The following is a 24,324-nucleotide window of genomic DNA, read 5'->3' on the forward strand; positions in this document are numbered from 1 at the left end:
CACAAAAGTACTACAAAACCCAGGCAATGCTGAATTTGAGTTGTATTTAGCTGAGAAAAAATTTGTTAAGATGTTTTTAACACAAAATGCAGACAGCCACAACTATGCCTTAGCAGCAGAACTTTCTAGTTACTGTGTTAGGTCACATGTATTTAAAATCTCTGTGGCAATACTATAGATTTGCCAGTAGAACATTAACTGAGTTGCATAATTCTTCTAAATTTCACGCTAACTAAAGTGTTTGTTTAATACACTGCAATAACTCATATCTTTACGTCACTAACACACATGGTCAAATTTAGCCTCAAGCTCATGTCATTTTGCCAGGATTTTTCTCTAAATGAATAATGGCGTGACATATTCATATAAATAAAAAATATGTAAACACAAAACAAAGGAATTAACCCTGAGGAGTACTTCTAACTATCATAAAAATGTTAACGTAAAGCTTAACTCATTTTTACTTTTATGAGGAGATTCATTGCTGTGGATAGCAGTTTGGATCTTTTGGCTGAGACACATTCTTTGCCTTGCAAAAGCATTTTAACGGGAAACTTGCTTCTAAATGGTAGGACCCCTGTAAAGTGCTTCTGCTCTTATGCTGCACTGAACTCGTGGTGATGCCAGAGCCTGCTATGGACTAAGACAGTGGTCCCGGTCTCACAAGCACGGGTGTCCATGCAGCAACAGTAAAAGAAGAAAGAAAAAAAAACCTAACCAAACCCAGATGAAAATAGAGACAAAACCCTGAAACCTCACACTCTTTACAGGGCAGTGACACTGGGCCAGTCATGACGTGAAGGAAAAGAGCCCATTTCTGTCCTAGTGCTTACACAGACTCTGTGGTGTGCTCCATGTGGCAGCAGCAGCCCAAGGGTGATGATCAGCTTAGTTCCTTCAGACATCAGAGAAGCACTACTCAGAAGTTGTCTGAATTATGTCCCAAATCTGTTTCATAACCCAATGATACAAAGTCAATAGTTTAATTGCAACCCCACGTTTCTGACTATAGCTTTTGCACAAAATGCCAGTTCATTTTAAGCAGATTGCTATTTTGTGTCTACATGAGCTGCCTGCTATGACTATGGATGACAAAGAAAGAGCGGAGACTATTTATACATATAAACACAAGTGTGTACATAAATACACATGCAGGGTGTTTCCTTTGCTCTCCCCCCCCAAAAAAAAAAAATAATAAGGGGTTTTTTTTCTTATTAACTAACTCTAATTAGCTATTTCATTTATAAATGCCTAGGGAATAACACTGCTTAATAAGCACCATTATTTTAGGGAAACAGACACTCCAATTTACACTTGAAACTAAGAAGCTAAACTTTAAATCAGGTTTTAACTGTAAATTAATATCAATACCAGCACTGCCACTCAAAGCTAAGCCACCAAGTCAAACAAATATTACAGGTTCCATCAGCATTAACAAGTATAAGAACAATCATACTCCAGCTACATATGACAAGTCCATACTTTTACCAGAATAATTAAGATGCTTCTGAAAAAAGTATTTCTTCAATAAACATGTAATGGTAATTTTTATACTTAGATGCAAAAGATGCATTTTCAAACCACACACGTGCTTCAGGGGAACTTTAATTTCTTTGCATGTTTTAATTTTCCATCACCTTACCCAGGGGTCTTCTATATGTACAAGCATGTGAATGACAGACGGAAACACTTAAAACTTAAATCCCTAAGAATTGTTTGACAATATGCAGAATAGATCCGAATTCTAAAGACAGCATGTATACAGTCAGGATTTTTAGGATCCAGATGAAGATATTTGAAGCAGTAGAGTAAGAAATTATATTTCTCATCTCAGTGCCTGAGATGACACATGGCATGATGAAAAAAAGACTATAGAACACCTTGGGTAAGGATGGAAAGGAGGGACCATGGCTTTTTCATAAGAGAGACCACAGAGTTACGTATTTTTAAAGATTTGGGAAGTTTGCCTTAAGGCATAGAATCTGCTTTCTCATGCACTTGAGGAGGAACTTAAAGAGGTAGGAGAAAGGAGACAGAAGGGAATATCATCACTCAGAAATACTCAGGCATTAGCAAATAAGCACTGATGATAAAAATCTCTAATCTTAAAACTGAAGTATGGCTTTGAAAATAAAATAAATGCTACCATTGTATTTCTGAATTTATACCTGTGCAACTTCTGATGTTGTGACAGATGCCTGTGACAACACAGAAAAGTTTGGTAGGGATTAGTCGCTATTTCCTGTAATATATACATGTTCACACGCAACTGGGAAAGGAAACGTTGGTCAAAAGATATTACATACACTGCCTTTGGTATAACATAGTTTACAACTACAAGTGACTGGAGCTTGGGTGAGCTCAGTAGGAAAGCATCACTTCATGCTTCCTGATCCTTATGCTCTTCCTTAAGCATCTGCAAGGGCCGCTGACAGAAAACTTACTGGATTAGTGGGGCTTTTAGTCTAACTCCGTACATACATCCTCCTTTTTTAACCAATCAGGTGTAAGGATTGAGATACCTTCTGGTACAAACCAAATTAGACACTACCCTATCAAATCCATCTCATTCTAAGACTTCTGGAAAAATATGGGCTTAATTTTAAACCACGTCTATTTATGTGCAAATAGAAAAGATACATGTGAAACTAGGATTTATGTTGGTATTACAATTACCCTCAGCTTCTTTTAAAAATTAATTTTAGTACGTTGTGAACAGTTCAAATATAAAGAATACTTGACATGAAAACCGTTCTATTTCTCTAAAATGTAATTTCACCCCTTGACATTTCTGCAACTGACAAACTACCTAATAAAATAAAATCTAGCTACAGTATTACTAACTCGTATTACAGGTGCCAATAATTTATAATAGTTTTGATTACTTGGGAAAACCTTAGCCGTAGACTTTACTTGCCAAAAAACATTTTGGGGTAATTTCAAGGCTGAGACTTATTTGCCCAGAATTTCCTGACAGTAGGCATTTACTGGAAGCACAAAGCTTTTGGGAAATACTACACCTACAAAGTGCACAGACTACCGAGCTGGTTAGCACAGGAGTTGTAAATCCAACACTTACTGTGTATGTGTAGATGAATAATAGTATGTGTGGAAAGTCCATCTAATGTTTTATGCAAGCACCCCTGACTGTAGTATGGATACAAAGCCACAGTGCATGTGTTTTGCACCCCACGTAGGACAGTGAGAGAGAGGCATGGCAGCTGATAGGAGAAACTGCCATGTACAACCCTGTAAAGCACCTGAACATGAAAGTCCCCAAACTGACACAGACAAAATGTCCTGGCTAGAAAAAATAGAAGCCATTTATGATGCTTACATGTATGGTAGCTATAAATATTTAAACCTACTTGTCTTTTGATTTACTTTATGTTACTTATGTAGGAGACATTTCTGTACTTTTTAGTTTACAAGCAAACTAAAAACAGAAGACCAGAAGCAATCAAAAAATAACCACAAAACCCTCCTTCTAGTGCATTCCTATAATGAAGTTCATTAGAGGCAGTGCCAATTACTAGTAGAATAAAATATCATTAAAAAATGTAATCACTCACTAAAACCTTTGAGGAAGTCTGAGATGCTTTGTGAACTCTTTTTTGGTTAATTAATGAGAGTATTAACCCACTGGGTACTGCTGAAGGGCACAGTGGTGCCATGTCAGAAGCTATAAGCGTAACAGCGATAAAATGAAACAAAGAAGCTAATTAAATCAGAACTGCAACTGGCGGGAAGCGCAGCATTGCATTTTGTCTAATAATAATAATGCAAATAAATGATTGCACATACTTGGAACATTGCTAAATTTCTCAATATAAATAATTTTAAATGGCACATTTTCCATTCTGTCTTTTGGACTTCTAATTATGGAAAAACCTTGCTTCCTTAGTATTACAGCACTGACATACTACCTGCCTTAGTTTTTAATGCAAAAACTATGCAGGTCTTGGAAGGGATCTGGGACCTGCATTGTAGCCCGTACAAGCACTTGAGACTAATGTTTATGTTGCCTTCACTCAAGACCAGAAGCACTTCCACAACACTTCTGCAGAACCACAGAAAACTTAAAAGCTTAAGGAGGACTTTACTGTTATTCATACAGATGATACTTTGCAACTTTCAAATTCTGGTGGTAAGAAACATCAGCATGTGGATTGTCGAAAATTTGTCTGAAGGGAAGCAACCTCAATTTAAAAGGTGTCACCAGTCAGGAGATCAGCAAGTTTGAAAAATCTGTATATCCTTGTACCAACTTCAGGCCCTTACTCAAAAATAATATGTGGGTTGGCTTTTTTCTTCATACTTTTGACTTAATTAAGCCTAAACTCATCAACCAACTCTCCCACTCCTTTCCTGGAACCTATGACATGTCCAGAGACATCACTATGAGATATCACTACACGCTTGGTCACTTAAAGCAGTGCAGTGATTGCAGCAATATGCAGACACCTTGAAAGCTGAATCTCCCAAACACACAAAACTATGAAAGTGGGGGGTTTTCTGAAACAGAAAATCAATTCTACTAAAAATCAAACAACATGAAAGCAGACATGCTCTTTCACAGAAAAAAAACCCACCCAGAACCAAACCCCAAAAGGGACACAATGCAAGCTACGTATTTGACAGCTTTATTTTCTTAATACAACTGTAATTCTTTCAATCTTTACCTGCAGAAAACTGACCCATCTTTCCATTCTCCTCTTAGTTTCAGTCTGGACATTTTCATTTCTGGATGTAAGTTCCCACTCCCACTTCTTATTACTAAAGCCCCAGGACACATACTTAGTGAAAACACTGATCCTTTGTACTGGTTATTGGATTATTCAATCCATAACAAAATAAAAAACTTAACTGTAAAGTGAAATGAACTTATACCAGCTCAAGAAATAAGTAAAACTTTTCCTTCAAATAATAATGAAAAGTCCAATCCACTGCTCTCCATTTCATTAAAAAAATGCATTAAAAAATTCCATATTCCATTCACAGACATCATTTAATAAACAGCAATAAAATAAAACTGCACGTTGCCAAGCTTCAGTATTGTTAATGAAACCTTCTGAACTATTTGTTTTACATTTGTTTGTCAAATGCATTTGTTTTGCTTCCAGGTTTGTTGATACAACTGCATAACACAGTAAAACATTTTGTAAATTTAACAGAAATAACGTAGCTTCAGATTCTTCTAGTGTCTTCTGCAATATTACAAGCATCCTGATGAAAAGTGTGCTTATCCTCATATTCATTAAGAAAAAGGAAGAACAGCTTACACACTAAAAATTAAAGTGTACTGTTTGTGCAGTGTTTTTCTGAAGTGACACAAATGGAAGGGATTTTATAACAACTGAATTTACTAGGTTTTCAAATAAAAAGTGAAAGAACCAAAAGCTGGCATTTAGCAATGACACCACGCAGAAGAGAAAGAAAAAAAGGTAAGCAGTTCTGACCTCGTTTACTGCCACATAGTATCGCTGCTGCTGGAACTGAGGCGAGTTATCATTCCTGTCTCTCACCACAATCCGTACTTCGTGGTTGATAATGGTGCCAACCTTTTTGTTAACACACTGGACTTGCACCACAATGGATTGAATGGACATTGGTGGCTGTAAGTGAAAATACATTTTTATAAAGATACCTAGAAAATGTCACATATTTTAACCTTTGAGTTATTAATGTTGGAAGTGAAAGGTCAATTCAATATGCTACCACTTACATTTACCAAGTAATTTAGAAACAACTTGGTCCTTTAAGTGTAGACAGTCCAGAGTCTTGTTGGGTTTACTCCAGTGAACATCATAATATTCAAATAAAAATAACTCCAAAACTTGATGAATGGGTAAAGAAAATTAAGCTAGAAAGGCTACTACTACTTACCTGAGTTAATAAAAGAATTCTAAGAAGCATAAAGGGAAAGGCACCTTTGGTTGAAATGGAAGTTCAGAGACACTGCTATGGAAATACAGCATTCCAGCATGACTTCTATTCACAATGTCCCCACCACAGCAAGTGCCAATTTACATATATGAAGTAACAGTCTAGCATGTAAAATACTGACAGCAAGTCCATTTTGACTTTGTATCTAACACTCAGCAGAGAGCAAGAAAGCATGGGAAGGGACAAAATGAAAAAAATCTGTATCTATTAACCTCAATTTCCTCCAGAAAATAAACAGTTCAAAAACATAATTTGAAGATGCCTATGCCATACTATTCTGTACAGTGAATGCAAACAGGTTTTGTACTGAGATTCTGAGACTTACAATTATACCATAATTATAGACCTATGCAATCATGCTTTCACTCATTCTAAATGCTACAATTTCTTTGATTGATTGATATTTTCCAGTTTTGCTATAATGGATTTTAGAACCATATTGCTTTTCTTTACCCTTTGGACTTTGGCGCTAATCACTTTTTAATGAGTCAGCAGACTTGAAGAAAGAAGGGTGCTTTATGGTGGTCTAGAGATCTTACAGGAAACATTTATTCTTCCCTACATGTTTACCTTCAACTTCTTCTGCAATGAAGTAAAGCATGTGCTTTTTAGGTAAAAGTCCTTTCCCTTTACTGTAAAAACCTGCAGCCAGCTACGTTGTGGTTCAACTTTCATCAGTGTAACTTCTGCCACAGGTAGCAACAGACCAAGCATCACCTGTAACTGAAATTAAGACTCTAATACTATAATCTCCATTTATTTTACAAGCTGGCATTCTTTGCAAAAGATCCAAGAATTTCCAGGCCACCTTTACAAAACCTGAAATGCTACTGAGTTTACCTAGATTTATTAGCAATGCCCAAGAAAAACTTCATTAGCTGCACTGATAGATACGTAAATAAATGATGTTCTGGATTTGGTCTTCTTCACAAGAACATGGAAAAAATAGTTTGTTTCCTTTGATAAAATGTAACAGAGCACAGGACCAACAATACTTTTACATATGTACGATTTCTGTTGGGTCAGTGTTTGGATTTAAAATCAGGTCTTTAAACACTCATCAATCTAGGCATTTATAGACAATAAACATAAATACATAATAGCACAATGTAGCAAATTGTTTATGATACTGGGAACAAATTATCCCAACACCTTTTAGCAGCGCCTTTCATCTTCATTTCTAATTTATTGCTGTTCATCCTTCCTAAGTACTTGCAGTTTTGGAAGAAAAGTCTGGAATTCTCTTTTTATCTGACTATGTTTGGAAAACATACTGTAATTCTTAGTAAAATCAATGGAGTTTAATATTATTGCCATTCAAGAGAAGCAATAAAAAAAGAACAGGATCAGGCTAACTGAATCAGCAGGGAGCTGACAAGTGGAGACATCGGAGAGAAAAATGGGAAGAGTGTCCAAATATATAGAATGCAATTATATAGGCACCATTTGTGAATCAGAGACTACAATTTTTGGTCTGTAACAAACAACTGAATTTTTAAGGTTCAGTTTAATAAACCCCCCAATTTTATTGGTGCTACTAAGTTTCACATGGTTTTAACTTGACAGTTGAGAAAAACAGTTTACTTTTTTGTTTCTAAAAAGAAAAAAAAAGAGGAAACATACTCTTGCATGATTTTGCATTTTAGTGGTTAGTACAGCTCTGGTTCTGAAGGCTGGAAACAGCCTTCAAGGAGGAGCCATATTAAGCAAGTTCATGCCCATAAATTTCACATTTTTACTTAATCAGTGGGGATTTTGTGGGTTTCTTTCATTTTATTTAGCTTGTGACTTACAGTAATTCACTGCAACTACAGAAGACAGCTACAGTAGGGCTCACATCCAAAATCTCAATTACCTTAAATCTCAGATTTTCTTTTCATATCACATTAAACTTAAACAACCACAAATTAGTAATTTTAGCCAGCACTGCAGGACTAGGCATAAAGAAGTGTTACAGTTCATAGTAAAAAATGAGGAAATAACACATTAAATACCCATATAAAACCACCAATATTACCTCTATATAAGAAACATACACTCTCCACTTGTTTCCTTGTGACCTTCTTGCAAAAAACGTAAGAGTAAAGTGTCCATATGTAATAATGTAAAGTATTTGTGAGTTTAGTTAGACTGTTAACTAATATCAGAAATCAAATAATTTGACAAGGTCGTTTTGGTAAAGCATCTAGTTAGATTCAGGTAAAGCAGCCCAGATGAATGAACCTGTAGAGATAAAAGTGTCACTAAAAGGGGCATTGAAAAAAGAATTAGCACTGATCTAACCAGAATTAATTCTGCTTCCTAATGCCATATGTATATGCAGACTTCTGTGGGCTGATGAAGAATTGACCCTACATTTCTTGGAGGGGCTCTTAGGCCCCACCTTCCCATTAGGGACTCTCACTTTTTGCTCTGACTTAAAAATAAAACTGAAAAGCCAAATGTACTCTAGCACCTGCCTGGCTCCTCAAAGGCAGCTGGCCACTTGGCACTTGAGGAAATTCCAACTCCACCAGCCCACTGAGAAATCTTTTGCCACCATGTCCATTCTGTCATGTTTTGTGCTGCATACCCTTGCTTCACATATGAAAACAGTTTTTGAATTAAAACAAAATTAAGAACAGCTATATTCAATTAGCTCTTTTAAACTAAAAATGGAAATGTAGAAAAATTTGCATGTTGTTTCTTGTAACTTAGGAATACATCTCAAAACACATGGAGAAGACAAATTAATCAATCAAGCTAATATAAAACAAACTTTCACGCACTCCAAAAAGAACTCTTGATCTTTAAACCACTCTTTCCATGTTGATTACCATCACTTTTGAGTCAATTTTCCTTTCAGATTCTGATGAACCGCAGCAATGCTGCAACACCGTGAGAAAATGTCTCTGTTTTTAAAGTGTTTCTCTTCAATGAAATTAGCATAGATGAGAACACCCCTGTTTATTTGGTGCTTTTAATCTTTCTTTTTTATAAAAATCAAACTTAGCCTGACAATATTTCTTTAATGCTGTTAGGAATGAGCATACCACACAAATTTTGTGCTGCCTTAAAAACCAGAATTTAAAGTAGCACATTCTCAACTGAATATGTCAAGCTTTTTAAGTGAATTGCAATATTCACAATTCCTTTGCTCTCTCTCTCTCATTTCATAAGTGATTGTACACAGGTATAGTAGGCTTTTAATAAGTGCCAGGGGACATGAGGTGAGCAGCACTTCTTCCAGACAAAAGCAGCAAAACAGAATAAAAACATTTTTAAAATCAGTAAAAAAGTCAAGTTTGGGTTAATATGTATTTCTGCCAACCCACACATCTATTTTTTTGGTCTTTATCATTGTGTTCATCCACATACAATAACTGCACACACGGTCAAGTTTCTGCATGCTCCCAACAAGTCCTAATAAAGAATCAAATTAACTCTGTTCATATCCACCCGGGGACAAAAGATAAATGCAGCTATTTTATTCTAGCAGGTCTTGTGTTTACAGTCTTTCTACGAGCATACACAGATTTAGAAATTAATGTCTATGGGGAGTAAAGAAAGAAAACAGTAAACCCCAAACTTACATCTCTGTCCAGAACTCGTCCAGTGCTGTTTAGGTATAACATCTGTCTGACAGGATCGAGGATCACCCAGTAATCTACATTGTCCTTTAAGGAGAGTTCAATGGTGGGGTCTGGCCCTCCTGCTGTCCCTTTGATCAGCATGTTGTCAACCAGGATAGTGCCTGCAAAAGCAATAAACACATTCAGGGAGAAATTTATATAGGCATCTACATTTCTATATATTTCTCATAACAACTGCAGCAATAAAAATACTGTTTTCTAACTAGGATTTCTCGTATTTTATGTTTTGAGTATGTTTAAAAAGTCTGAACCTTATTATCTGTAATGAAAAACTGCCTCTGACACTGAAGCTATTTCAGACATGACCAGAAGAAGCACTTGCAGTGCACAATAATTTAAATTGATGATGAGACCCATCACATGCAGCTATCTATTTAACATTATGAGTTTCCTCTCCATTGAGCAATCATCACCCAATCTCACCTCAAATAAAGTAAAGAACTGAAATAACAACCAAAACCAGAATAAATTTTCTACAGCAAGAGTGACATATCAAGGTGAGGGGATAAAAAAAGAAGTTACACTAAGCTCTTCAGGAAAAAAAAGGTTTCTGTTGCTCTGCAACAGAAAACTACTGCTCTGCAGCATAAAAGACATGAAAAGTATGTCTACCAAGACAAAGGTTGTACTTAATCAGACCAGCCATCTATCCAACATATAGAACATGCTCTTTTTCTTTTTTGACCCATCTTGTCAGTTAAAAGCCTTGCCTAACAGCTCTATTAGTCAGTTCACACGATGTACATAGTTTATTGTGTAAAACTTTCCAAATGTCAAGCATTACTAACTACCCTAAACACTGCACTCCAGTGTTTCAGATTTGCTTGCATGATATTTATAAGCACTCTCTAAGATTTCATTTTTCTAAAAAAATTAACATTACACGATTTTCTTCATAATGGAATATTACAAGAAATGATCTTTGCTGAAGTTCATCAATAGTTATGAAGAAAATCTGTGAATGTCACTAGCTGCAAAACATTTACATTAAAAATATTTATCACGCAACCTCCTGTATTAAGAGCCCAAATAATTTATTCCAAAGAACAGAGTAAAGTTTCTTTACACCACTTTATAACAACGATGAGCCTGTATAAATATATTCATCTGGGGGGACTGGTTCTGAGTTGGGGTGATGCTTTTTCTGTAAAAACTGATTAGCAAAACTAATCATTGCTCTTAACCACAGCAAAATGGTTTACAGTCTTATTGAGGAAAACACCACAGTAAGTTGTTTTTTTTTTATAACACAATAGCAATGACAAGAAAAAATACTGCCAAACACCCATAACTCTGCACCAAAGACTTGTTTCAAGTTAGAAGAGCAATGCCCTTTTAGCCACATGGAAAACACAGTTGCTACCCATGTGTTTTATAGCTATCAGCACAATTTCTTGTGCAATACATTCTGTACATTTATACTGTGACCCAGTAGCTTGAACTGCCATACAGATTTTGGGAGACTACCATCAGTTTTAATGTGAAGAGGATTTCATCAGGAAAACCAAGCTGATTACCAAGCATGTGACAGTTCAAAGTGTTTATGCCTCATCACCTATTTCTCTAAAATCTACAAAATTCACCATTATCTGTGTATTGCACTCATCATTGTGCCTCAATTATAATGCAAACAAAAGTCAGCAATCCAAATTTGACGTAATCTGAACAAAAGGTGCCCCAAGAAAAGCCTCCTTGGAAAAAAAAAAACGTGCAAGATACCACCACACAATCACTCTAATGGCTTCAGTTGTTTTGATTTTTTTCCAGTCTTGTTCAGATCTGAAAGCAAAGTCTAAGTTCTGGCTACATCTTCACTACCACTAATCCCGACAGAAGGCTCTATACCTCCATTCAAATGGCTCTCAAGGGAAATAAAGATCAGCAGTTTTCACCTGTAAACAGCACAGCAATAGGTGTTTCAGGAAGGACCACCTGTGTATAGCAAATCTATAAGGTGGTGTTTATAGAAAATATTACACATACAAATTCTGGCTGGGAAAAGGAGGAACTTGAAGGGTGGAAGAACTGGGGCAACTGAAGTAACCAAATGACACAGAAAAGGGAATAGGAGAGGGTTATGAAAGTAGTAGAAAAATATACTACAGGGGGTAATTAGGAAATAGGGGAGGGAAAAAGCGACAACAGCTTCTCTCCTCTCCCATTTGGAAGACTAATAAGCCCAGAAGAAGTAAAGGGGCATCACAGCACAAGTTACAAGGACACAGAACTACCACAACAGTCCACCAATACAACACTTTTAGATGCTTAAAACAATTGTGACATATAAAGAGGGTTTATTTCTCTCCTCAGAAATTTATTTTAAAAACCTAAAAATATTGTCCTGTAATGAAAACTGGTCCCTGGTTTCTACAAAACTCAAGATTATGAATATAATCTAACATTAGTAGTCTTGATTGAAGTAACAGTAGCAAGGGAAATCACTTTTGGACTTCACAGTCACACCGCCTGTAGAAAAACCCAGCACGTGCAACATTAAAGGAATCAGACCAATAATCATGGCAGAGCTCTGGCTGCTAATAAAATAGGCCACAGGGCCACACCCCTGTGAAGGCAGTGATTACCCTTCCATGAACTGCATACAAGTAATCAGAGGAAAAAACACATACCGCAAAGACATAAAAATTCCTCCCGGCAGTGGGCATTTGGAAGTGGCAAGATACAAGAGGTTTAATACCAGAAGCACTTTCCACAAATTAAAGATTGCAAAAAAAAGAAGTGTAATTCCAGACTGCAACATCTACATAGAGAGGAAAGTGCTGCAAAAGAAGTCAACAGTGGTTGTAACAGTGTCCTTACAATGACATACACCAAATATTTTACTACCTGGCATTTGCAGGCAGCTTCGGTTCGGTGTAGGCTACATACACCGTGGTTCGTTGCTCTTTGTCCATGGAGGCTTCATCCTCCCTTGCCTAGTTTCTAAAGGGTTGACTTCTGCCAAACTCAGTCTTTTGAAAGGGCTAAAGAGCTCAAATAACTTTATTTTTTAATGAACCTGGTAATAAATGACTGCAACTACATACTTTAAAAGAAGTAATCAACTTAAAATCTTGACGTGATGATGAATTTCGTAGTGTCTCTAGTAAACACTGCTACTTAAATGACCTCACCGCTTTGAATTCTGCATCTCATTCAACTTTTCTCTGTTGCACTCTGTAACAGCTATCTGCTTGATTTAACAAAGCACTTCTATTTGGTTTCTTTTGATTCAGTAATTCTTTTGTTCTTAAAAACAGACTGATTTTTCTTCAGATGTTCATGAGGCTCTTGTACTCTCTCAAGAGGCAGCAGTTTGCAAATAAGCCCTTTAAGAGCCATCCTTAATACATTATTCTTCTAATTTACTAGAAGAATCTGACATTGTGGGTCTTTTTTTTCCCCCCTTTAGATATCCATAAATTTTTTTTCCCTAGATCCTGCCTCTGTCCTTGGCCTAAAATTCCAGGAAGGTAACCTACTAACAATAAACCTGAATATATGCAATTCAATATGAGTTACCCATACATCTGAGCACAAAAGTGAACACATTCTTTATATTTGCAATATACCAATCTAGTAAGTTTAAAAAACTGCTTTCACAAATTTTTGTGCAAACAGAAGCTTAAACAACGCTCTAGCTGAAGTGAAATCTTTTACCTTGTTATGAAAGTTACACTCCTCCTTCTGTAATTATATTAGAATTTCAGTTTTACAGTACAGGTCAGGGATGATGGGTTGGTCAAAGCCTGCTGAAGGCACCTGAATAGGATGCTGCCACTCATGGTGAGAAGAGAGATGGCCCATGTAGATGCACGTTTCTTTTACACAGCTTCTGGGAAGTTACATTCAAACACCCAGATTTTTGATCCTATTTCAGCACTGTTCCCTGCACTTCTGTCCTGTGTGCATGAGTCATTGAAAAGGACACCATGGACTGTAATTAGTGATATTTTTCTTGTCTAATTAAAAAAAAAAGACTGATCTGAAAGTTAGATTGTGCATGAACACACATAGATTATAAGAACAGATTTTTGTCCTGTGTGGAGACCAGGACTATGTGGCTGCTTTTTCACCTTAACTGAAGCCTGACCAATGACCAAGATGTTTTGTGGAAATAAAACATCTTGGTCATTTTCAAGGGATTAGTACAGAATAAACCTCAAGGAATCAAAGTCAAGCAAGCTGTTGGCTAAAAAACAAACATAAAAAGCCAGAAACCACCAGACTGCACAGGAAAGTAAAGAGCTATTATTTTCAGGTCTAATCTTTTTTTCTAAAAATAATGACATTTACTCAGAAATTATGTTGGAGCTTGCTGGGAATTATTCAACAAGTAGCTACAAAACAGGACAACAAAAATAAAAATTATAGAGTGCTGAAAATACTACAACAATAGTTCTACACCAAACTATTCCTTCAAGAGGAATCCAGAAGATGAAAATCTTCATTAAGATGAAATAACAGGGAAAGTTGTTTTTTTTACAGTTCAGTCTCCACAGCAGCTCATCTTTCTATGGGAAGGGCATTATGAGGGACTTGTGTGCGAAAGCCATGAAATATGGAATTTGCAATGTATGCTTTACTAAAGACAGCAGACGCATAGTACTCAGTGAGGACCCACTTATTAAATGATTTAGACACATCTTGGGATTATTTTACTTGAATGTTTTGGTAAAGCCCTTTTTAAAGAGTGACTGAATTACGACTGGTCTGAGAATAACATGCTGGCACATGACTCAGAAAACAGCATTCTGGCAGAATGATACCTGCAACACTTTACTTTTAGGAATTAAAAGGCATCTACGCTTTCTCTTTCTGCAGTTACTGAGCTCAAGGCATGTGGAGCACATCCCATCTCCCCAGTGACAATATCAAAGGGGTGCACCTGGCAAAAGCTCAACTTTGTGCCCAATAGTGGGCCCAAGGACTTCATACATCATGGATGGTCACTCCTAGCGACATCAGAGACATACCTTAATGCAACAAATGTAGAAAGCTGTATTTCTGCAGACATGCAAAACACAAATTGGACAGACCTTACGCTCAAACAAAGCTCTTGTACACAATGACAGCATGTAGCTTCCCACATGCTAAGTACTAGATGGGCTGTGTTCAGCTTCAGCTGTGTTCAGTGCAGAAAATTGTGAGAGATCCCAGAAGCACATGAGCATTCACAAGCAAGCTACAGGGCTGAAGCCAAAGCCTAAAGAGAAGTCTGAAGCCAAGGCAGAAGTATAGCCCCAAAGTTTTGTATCATCCAAATGTACTTATCCTTCCTTCCATAGCAGTCTAAAACTTTTAATTCTTACTTTCAAAGTTGATAAAAAGATAAACTGACCTTCAACAGCATGATTAACTCCAATATTGCCAAAAAATATTAGCAGCTACTTCAGCTGTATGATGTATAAGAAGACTAAATATAATTTAAAAATATTAAAAAATCTATTAAAATATATTTATAGAAATATAAAATATAATTAAAAATCACATTCTGATGTTAACATAGAATATATATTTCATTTCAGTATATTAATCAAGTCTGTGTAACATGTCAGGGAATTTATATTAAACACACAGGGTATTTCCTACCCTGGAACACCAGTTGTGAATTGTTCAGCTGGTGGTATTTAGCCAGGGAGAATTATGCATGGTACCCATCTGGAAAGAAAGAATCAGATATCCTATGCACTGTACATTAAATGAGCAACATGGCATATTACTTATTCATTTGTCCAAAAGACAAGTGGAAAAAAAACCCTGGTACTTAAAAGGCATGTCTATATATACATATGCTTCTCTAACTCTTCGAGCTTCAGTAAGGGCAAGTACCTACACTTGTCAACAGATGGAAGGAAACTCATCACTTTTGCACTCTAAAGCAACGAAGTGTTTTCACACCTAGTGTATTAAAAAAATGAAAACCAACCAAACAAGGATAGCAAGAATAGGGAGCCTAAAGAAATGAGAAAGTCCTGCTTTGTAGAGAGCTGTTGAAGTTAGCACCTCTGAACAGCAGCAGGCTGGCAAGCTCAGACTTGGTGGTGTTGACAGTGAGCAACAGCTGGGCCGATGTGCAGGTGGGCATCTTCACTGGAGCTGGGAAACCTGATATCGGATGGGCCAAGTGGTTATAAACCTTTTGCCGAAGGGTAAATGGCATTCCCATTGGTGCCTCTGTGCTTGCATTTTCTGTTGGTCAAGCTGAAGAAACCAAAGCAGGCAGAGCGACGTCAGACATATTCAGGAAGCTCTCCATGTGCCAGTCTCACCTCTGTCTGCTCAGGACTGTTAAGAATATGCTGCAGAACCTGAGTTGTACCTGCACACACCCACTAGCTTCTCTACTCTATGACTCCTGAGCAACATTTACACAGCATGCAATATGCCAGGTTTCTTTCAGCACAGCAGACGTGCATTACAGACACCTGTATCTCTGTACTGCTTTCCTCTGCCCACCACTGATTGTAAAGCAATTTGAAAATGGGGATTATTTTCTTACAGAAAGGCATTAGATGGATCAGTTGAAATGGCAGTTGCTTTTTTTTTTTATATTCTACAGAGTTTTCATAGTTAAACCTGGATCACAAACTTGTCTTTCTACATTTGAAGGTGTATGTCTGTAGAATAGGATGGATTAAATAGCAATAAATTAGAAGTCAATGGAAAATGAAAAACTTATTGCAGAAGCAAATCCTCAACATTATCATGAACTTACTTAGATCCACGCTGTAGATTCATACACAAAAATAGGATAATTCTACAAAGCTTCCTCCTGGATTACATATTTCCTATTCTCCATCCTCACATCATCAGTAGGGAGCATTAAGAAGTTTCCAAGGTTGTTTCAAGATTGTTTTCCTGCCATTCTGGCCCATCTTCTCCCATCCTGCTCCACGTGCAGCCACAGTCTCCAAGCAATTACAGAGCATAACTAAAATCAGCCCATTATTTGGGCCAAACTAGGAATTTGACAAGTTCAGGTTTAAGGCTTTATTCCTAGTCCTCCCACATGGACCTTCTGCATTCCCACCTTGAGCCACTGTAAGAATTTGTGTACTATGGGGAAAAGATCTGTCCTGAAGGCATCGTACAGTACCAGTGTGGGCCCATTGTAGAGTGACCCATTTTCTTGTTTTAGTGCTTCCCAGCCAGCATGAAGACAGAGACCTAGCACTAACTATGCCTGCCCCAGGCTGAAGTGATGCAGCAAGATGATGGAAAGACATCGTAGAGGGAGGTCCTGAGTGGGGAAAGGCAGCAGCTCTGGGATCACCATCAGTTCAGATTATATGTATGCCTGTCATGCAGGGCATTTAGAATCATGGTCCTTTCTCCCCACCTTCCCTCCATGTTCACAAATAATGGGACCAGGGTCCCATAAAGCCATAGAAACACTTGTGTACTTCACACATGATTCAAATGTGACTGAAAAATCTGACCCATGGCATTTACACTCTATATCAAAACATAACAAATAAGGATGAAAAGAAACCAGAAGAGGAAAGCATGATGGTCAAATGCTAACTACTAAGTTCACTAAATATTCAGTACTTGCCTTTCTAGGTCTATAAACCTAGATTAATTTTTTGTAACACCCCGTGCACATCTCGCCCCCCTCCCCGAGGGTGAGCAAGAGGTGAACAGATAAAGAGCAAGTGTGAAAAGACAGAGATGGATGTCCAGGGAAAAGAAGTGAAGCAGACAGTTTGGGTCACAGAGCGGCACTGAGAGGAGCAGATATTTTGAAAAGCCACAGGACAGAGCAGGAATATAGAAAAGAATTCAGGCTGCAGGGACGACACTGCCCTAACACAAATACCACTGAGGACTGGGGAGACAGGGGTCTGGCTGGGGACTGAGTTTACAAGTTACAAGCTTAGTCTAAGCCCCAGGTCATACATTACTCTGTACAAAGCGCCATCCTGTAAAATTATGACAGCAAAGGAGCACCTCAAACAAAAACAAGCACTCCATCCTTCCTTACACAGTTAGGAGAAAAAAACGAAAACAATGAATTCTAAAGGCTTAAAACAGAAAAACATTTCTTCAGAAATCCTTTTTAAAAAACAACTTTTTTTTTTTTTTTTTAATGCTCAGGGTTGCAGCAGCAAGATAATTGCTTGGTTCACAGAAACGTCCTCCTGTTCCCTGCTTTAATGTTTCACTGGGGAAAGGTCACCACCAGGCCCCATGCTGAGGCCACTGACATTGCTCTTGTGTTCTTCTGCAAGTGTTTCTGACAGAAGCCTCTTAGTGCTGTGAAACCTAAATTACGTAGGTAAAGCTTGCCAGCGTCCAAGGACTAAATCAGGTTTGTGATTTTTAACATACCATTATTTTATTTCTCCATGCCTCAACAGAATCCAGTACCTCTACCAAAAGATTAACTATACTTCTTGGATCTCAACAGACTACATTTCTCCACCATACCATGACAGACTACACAGAGCAAAATCCGGAGTCCTACTCTTGGTTATTATAGCAGCAATCTAAGGTAAGCTGGAATGAGATGTAGCTCCCTCCCCAGAGCACTGGATACATGGCTACACTGGCTGCTTCCTAGGCCCTCTTCCAGTAGCCTTAAACCAAAAAGGGGGTTAGCAGAAGGAACCTTTACATGAGGCCTTGCCAATATTTCATTTCTCTTTCTGTATCCAGCTTGGGAGATGCACTTTGCTGTGCCTACCCACCCACATCACGCACAGCAACACACCTCCATCACCCCTCTTCCCTCTAGAGCTTTCTGCTTCTCACATTTTGCCCTCCCTTTCACTCAGCACTGGGATCAGGAACCAGCATCATTGAACAAAGCCTCTAAATATCAAAGGTGGATTTTCTCTATATTTAGCAGCATTTTTGCAACATGGGACCACAGGAATGCTTTTATGGGATCAGACTATGGTCTGCAAAGTCCTTTATTAGATGTCCAACAATGCTCTGCATTGAAAGTGGCAAAGCATAACAAGTCTGTGAGAGACAGGTGAGAGATAAGTGAATATCTTTCCCCTACAGGAGATCATTTTTTCTATTTCAGTCTTCAAAAATTTCTCCTTGGAAAATTTTCTATTCACGTTAACATTTGCAAACTCTTTTGAACCAGTTCAAACTCTGAATGGTACAGAAGGGAAATAAAATCACTCTTTTCAAAATGTTTCTAAAAGTTTACACTGAATTGCTAGTAAAAATTCAACCCCTATAAAACACAATTTACAAAGGATTGTTTTTAACACAAAAAAATCATACTTGATAAAATTTATAAATAAATATAATATAATATTACATACGCAAATACCTGTACAAGATCAGACCAAAGATCACCTAGCCCTGGTTGCAGCAGAGGCCAACAGGCAATGCTCCAGATCTCCCTTGTCTGCAGGCTTACTAGCTTTGCAGGGAAAAAGGACGTTAGAGGCATTTACAAACCACACAGGCTCTTCTTCAAAAGCTTTTAAAAGCTCACAACTGCATACATTGAGAAGACATCAATTATATTTTGCTCAAGGGACTATTTCCAAATAGCTAATGATGCATATGTTCAAAACACATCAACCTGCTAACTGAAGAAAAACTCATAAACTGATCTCTCTCCAAATCAGCAGATATGGCTATGCAGAGCAGCAGAATTTCCCCAGTCAGCTGGAGGAGAGCTCAAGGTTGCTGGATCCAGGGCAGCCCAAAGGACCTCTGCAGTGGTCCAGGGGCTTTTACAGCAGCCCCCCTGGCCCCCAGACTGCCTGCTCATCTGCCAAGTAGGCTGCTGAGTCTCTGACAACCCCACAAAAGTAAAATATTTCCTGAAATAAAAATTTGAAAGACCATGAATTGTGGGATTCCCCTTTTATTTTTTGTTTTAGCAAATGGGAACAGAAACAGATTGCTAAGGTTGACATAATATTCTCCATTATCTATACAAAAAGCTGCCTGTTCTCAAAAAAAATATTCCCAAATCAGTGCTCTCATACTAGACAACATGTACAGACACAAAGTAAATGACCATGAACAAAAATGTTACCTTATAAAGTACCACACACACAATGGAAAGGCTATCAAGACAAAAAAACAAAAAATAAAAAAAAAAACCAAAAAACAAACAAACAAACAAAACAACAAAAAACAACCAAACCCAAAGCATAGGCTAAAATAGCTGGGAATATTTAAAAAAGAAAATATCCCTCCTGTTACCATACAGCACAGAAAATAAAAATGCACATACTACAGTCAGCAGTGAGTTAAAAAGTCTTTGGGCTATTCCAGCAAACACTTTGTTTCTTGTCTCACTTCCCAGAAGACCTTTGCAACAGCAATTCTTGAACGTGATTTAGATTTTTAAGATGCAGTGCACAACAACAAGGTTATGTATAAACAGGCAGAATGCAACCACTCTGCATTTGGCTTTTCAGGGATGAAGCAATTTGGAATTGGAGCAACTTAGTCCACTTACTTTGATAAAGGAAGCACATTATCACCAGTAAGTTTCCTGTAAGTTTTTATTGTACTTAGAAAACTCTGTTGTGAGAAATAAAAAACAGCATTGGAATTATCCTTGCATTTCATCAGAATCAGATGATAAGGGAAAATGCTTTCAAAATTACTAAAGGGGTTGTAAAGAAGGAAAACAATGCTGTACAACAGAAACAAGAGCAAACACAACATCCTTGTCTAAAAACAAAGCAAATGAACAAACTAGTCTGAGCTTGGAAAGGCAAGTCAGACAGTAAGAACAGATGGCTGACAGCCCTGGATTCAGGAACTGGAAAAAGAGCCAGATAGACAAGCTCCTCACCTAAACCCAGGAAATATTTTGAGGCTTCTAAGAAAAGGAAACCTTCAGCACCGGATACCTTTAGGAAGACATCAGACAAACTTTCATAAGAAAAAAACCCTAACCTACTCTTGGAGCCAAACAGACTAAGAGTTTTTTATTCTATGATCCTGTAGAGAGACAGCAGAAACATCAGCAAGTTTTACTTCCATTCGCATATTGGACCTCTTCCTGAATTTGGCCCAGTTTATGACAGTCACAAACGGAATGTTAGTCTTTGCCTTACTGAACACTTAGAGTTAAGGGAGAATCAGTACAAGGAAACCTTGGAGCACAAGGGAGTGAATCTTTACACAATTCCAAGTTATGGAATGGCAAAGTTCTGCCACAATTTCCAAGGTAAAAATTACCCCAAAGTAATGGAAGTTTCTTGCCACAGTACCTATGAACTAGCTTTTGCACTGAAAGTTATCACTTCTGAGAGTAACCTTGCCATGCTGAAAACCCCTGGGTTTATTTTGCTACTCTGGGGAGAAGTATGTATATTCACAAAGTTCATGTATATTCCCAGCCAGAACTTCTGGGAACACAAATTCTCTGATTATGTGCATCAATTATTAAGTTTGGTACCTGCAAACAAAAATATTTGCATTTAAAAGGAGTCATCTTCCCAGGGATATTCAAGCCTTCCCATTTAAACATTATCACAAAAGCATCTTATTCCTATGTCAGACCTGTTTATTTTATTGAGACCTTATTAATAAACATTAATAAGTGCTGTATTTCTTCTTCATCTGCCAAGTAGGTACCAAGCCAGGAAAAAGCAAAACCAATTTTATAGCTACATGACTACAGAGACGTTAGTGGAAGCCCAGGACACACATGCAAGCTACTTTCTAGCACAACACATTGCAGATTGTGTAACATGGTCCAGCTCCTCATAGTTAAGACAGACACACACATCTCAGATACAGCAAAGTCACCATGTGCTCACAACTGAGTCCCAGCTTTATGCCATGTGCCTGGGAAGTCCCAGTATCTAGGAGACCAGAGTTTATACCTGCAAAACACTTCTGGGCGGAAATGTGTTTTGTAGAGTAAAATGGACCAGTGGCATCTGCACTCAGCAGAAAGACAGGGTATTTTCTCATGAACTTTGCACAAAACTGCAAAGGCCACCCGCAAAACATTCCTTGCTGGTACCTTCCTTCTCCAAACCCATGAACAGACCTCCTCACCTGCGAGCACACCGCAGTTTCCATCACCTGCTTTTTTTCTTCATCTAACACAAATCTGTGACATTGCATTCAACCCACAAGTCCAAGCACTTTCCTTTAAATTTATGTTCATTTTCTTTAACTTTGGACTTTCTCTTCCCAAACCCTTCCATAAGTCAAGAGGTTCTGTCTCTTCCTTTGAATGCATTCAAACTACGTCTGCAACCTGCCATACTGAGTGCAAATGTGCCAGATTTTAAAATCAGAAACTGAGACCACCAGCACTTACATAGTGTACACTGACCAGTCCATAAATGAGACAAATTTGCACGTATAGGCTGAAAGAAATGCAACTTTGAAAACTATTTCTGTTGAAAACTGGAAGTGTTCCTGAATTAACTTAGTGGTGACTACAATGACTTTTTTTTTTGAGGCAACTACAGACCAGGTGTGATAACATTTGTATTTGCAGTGCCTCTGTTTCCTCTCAAGATCCCTGACTGATAATTTTCTGATAACACTATTTTTAAGTTCCTGGAAACATTCTCTGTCAGGTTTGACAAATGCTGCTTCAACACAAACAGGTTTTCATCAGAGATCTGCTTCATTTTTTACTGTCTTGGTTGCTGAGAATACAAGACCAGGCTCTCTGTGCCTACAAGCACCAAGAACACAGAGGAGCCTGAGCTGACACCTGTGGTGTCACCTCGGACCAGCTCAAATGCCAAATCTGACCCAAAAATCCACTGGAGAGCATGGGGATCTCCACAGTGAGCCCATGCCTCCTGAACTCCAAGGTAGGGTGACCCGTAGGAAGCGCTGCTGCCAGGGATCTTCAGGCTTTTAGGTTCCCCCTGCCAAATATGAGAACCTGCAAATCCCCAAAACAACGTAGGAGGGAACAGTCAAGTTGGAGCAACCAGGATTTCCTGGCTCTTTCCCTACAGATAAGCCTCAGGATTTTGGAAGATGGATATCAAGCAAAGGTCCTCTGGTTCCTACTCCCTGACCAATACTTGCTACCTGGACATCAGCTCCTTTATGCACAAGATACATGTGATTCAGAGAGACAGGTTGTTCTGTTTCATTTACATTTTCTGAGAGGATACCATAGTTCTATTTCTATTCTACAGAAAACAGAAAACTATCATTCTGATTTTCATTCTGATTCTAGAAAAAATACTTATTTGGAAATACAGATTTTTGACATTCAGGAAATGCCAAACTTTGGCTAGTTTTGCCTCTCAAAATGGAAACCCGTATTTCAAAATTAACCAAAAATACATCACTGGGATTGCACAAAATACAGTGGGACTTGAGCTCTTAATACAGGCAAGCAAGACTGAGAACAAGGGGGCAGGCATGTGCATGGGGTGATGTCTTTGACCAGTGGAATTCCAATGCAAACTATTTCATCAAAATGAGCATTGCAGCACAGCACCCACAGAGATGGTGTGCAGGACAGCTTTCCATTCATCATGTTTCCTCAGAAAGACCATATATTCAGGCAATGTGTTTTAGAGTTCCTGGGCACATTTCAGAGTGTCTCAGATCACAAATATATATTAAAAACTGGTTTTGTAAATCTTGTTTGCTTTCCAATTCCTTTAGCCATTATTCAACATCAGGGTTTATTGGTTCATTGGTTCTCTGTTTAGAAAAGCCTAATTTACACTTTAAACACTGAAGGACTTATAAATAATGAAACAGATGAAGCATTTATTTGGGAACACTGTGATCAGGCAATGGCCACTGAAGGTGTGAATTAAACGACTTGAATGTTTTCACCTTTAATTTGGAGCCAACCTAGGGCCTGTTTGCATACTGTTCTGAGAGGAGCAGCAGAAGCCTATAACCCTCTATGTTAAAGTTGAATTATTAAAATTATAAAAGGCCTACCTAAACATTGCCTATGGCTATCTGCAATTATTTTTTTTAGTATTTCCTATGCATTTATGGTGCACTGTAATAACCACATGTAACTGTTTTCTCCTTGTAAAGAAGGCAAAAAAAGGACAGCTTACTGATGCTTATCCATCCTCTTGACCCGCTTGTGCTACATTCTGCAGGGAAGTATCCTGAGGGAAACAATGAGCATTGCAAGCAAACCTTGATTTTCTTGGTACATCCCATTCAATAACAGAGTAATTAAATCCATTGTTTTCCAGAATCTTGCCCCAACATGACTGTTTCGTCCAAGTTTGGCTCTAGTTTCCCAGCTGCATATGTTGGAAAGCCACAGACAATGCAATCTGAGCCTCAAGAAAGGGGAAAGAGAAAGTAATTTTCTGGGAAGGGCCGGGAAAAGCCAGCATTGAACATTACCTAGGCAGAAATAACAAACCTAAATTTGTATCTTCAACTAGATTTGGATACAAGTCTTGTTTAAACAGTAATTCAGTCTTACTGTACTCTTGCTACAGTATCTGTCCTATTTTCATAAGCAAAAAGAATCCTTGAGGTATGGAGTGCTACAGATCAAGTGTATATGCGACTTCATAACAGGTAGAGGAAAATCAGTAATTTTGGGAAAACTTATCTATTTAGAAAATGGGAGATGCAATTTTAGAGAATGAAGGAATTTCTGGTGATGCCTCAGCAGTGGCTAATGAAGGAGGAACTACCCCAGATGACAAATGCCAGGAGAGCTCAACAGCAGGACAGAGGAAAAGGAGCTTCTGTCTTTGAAATTCATTCTGTACTAACCTGTAATAGTCTGGTTTTGGAGGTAGGGTGTAACTTTTTTTTTTATAAAGTCATCTAAGCC

The 24,324-nt window shown here is 37.9% G+C and overlaps 1 protein-coding gene across 8 annotated transcripts in view; it reads right to left on the reverse strand.

Annotated features, from left to right (window-relative positions):
• Positions 1 to 24,324, reverse strand: part of PCDH15 (protocadherin related 15) — a 443,438-nt gene that overhangs the window by 270,103 nt on the left and 149,011 nt on the right. For all 8 annotated transcript variants that reach the window (XM_056352005.1, XM_056352006.1, XM_056352009.1 and 5 more), the window contains 2 exons: positions 9,519 to 9,679; positions 5,460 to 5,615 (listed from right to left, as the gene is read on the reverse strand). In XM_056352005.1, coding sequence (XP_056207980.1) covers positions 5,460 to 5,615; positions 9,519 to 9,679 — 317 coding nt within the window. The remainder of the gene's footprint in view (positions 1 to 5,459; positions 5,616 to 9,518; positions 9,680 to 24,324) is intronic.

This window comes from Falco biarmicus, chromosome 9, assembly GCF_023638135.1.
Source record: "Falco biarmicus isolate bFalBia1 chromosome 9, bFalBia1.pri, whole genome shotgun sequence".
NCBI lineage: Eukaryota > Metazoa > Chordata > Aves > Falconiformes > Falconidae > Falco > Falco biarmicus.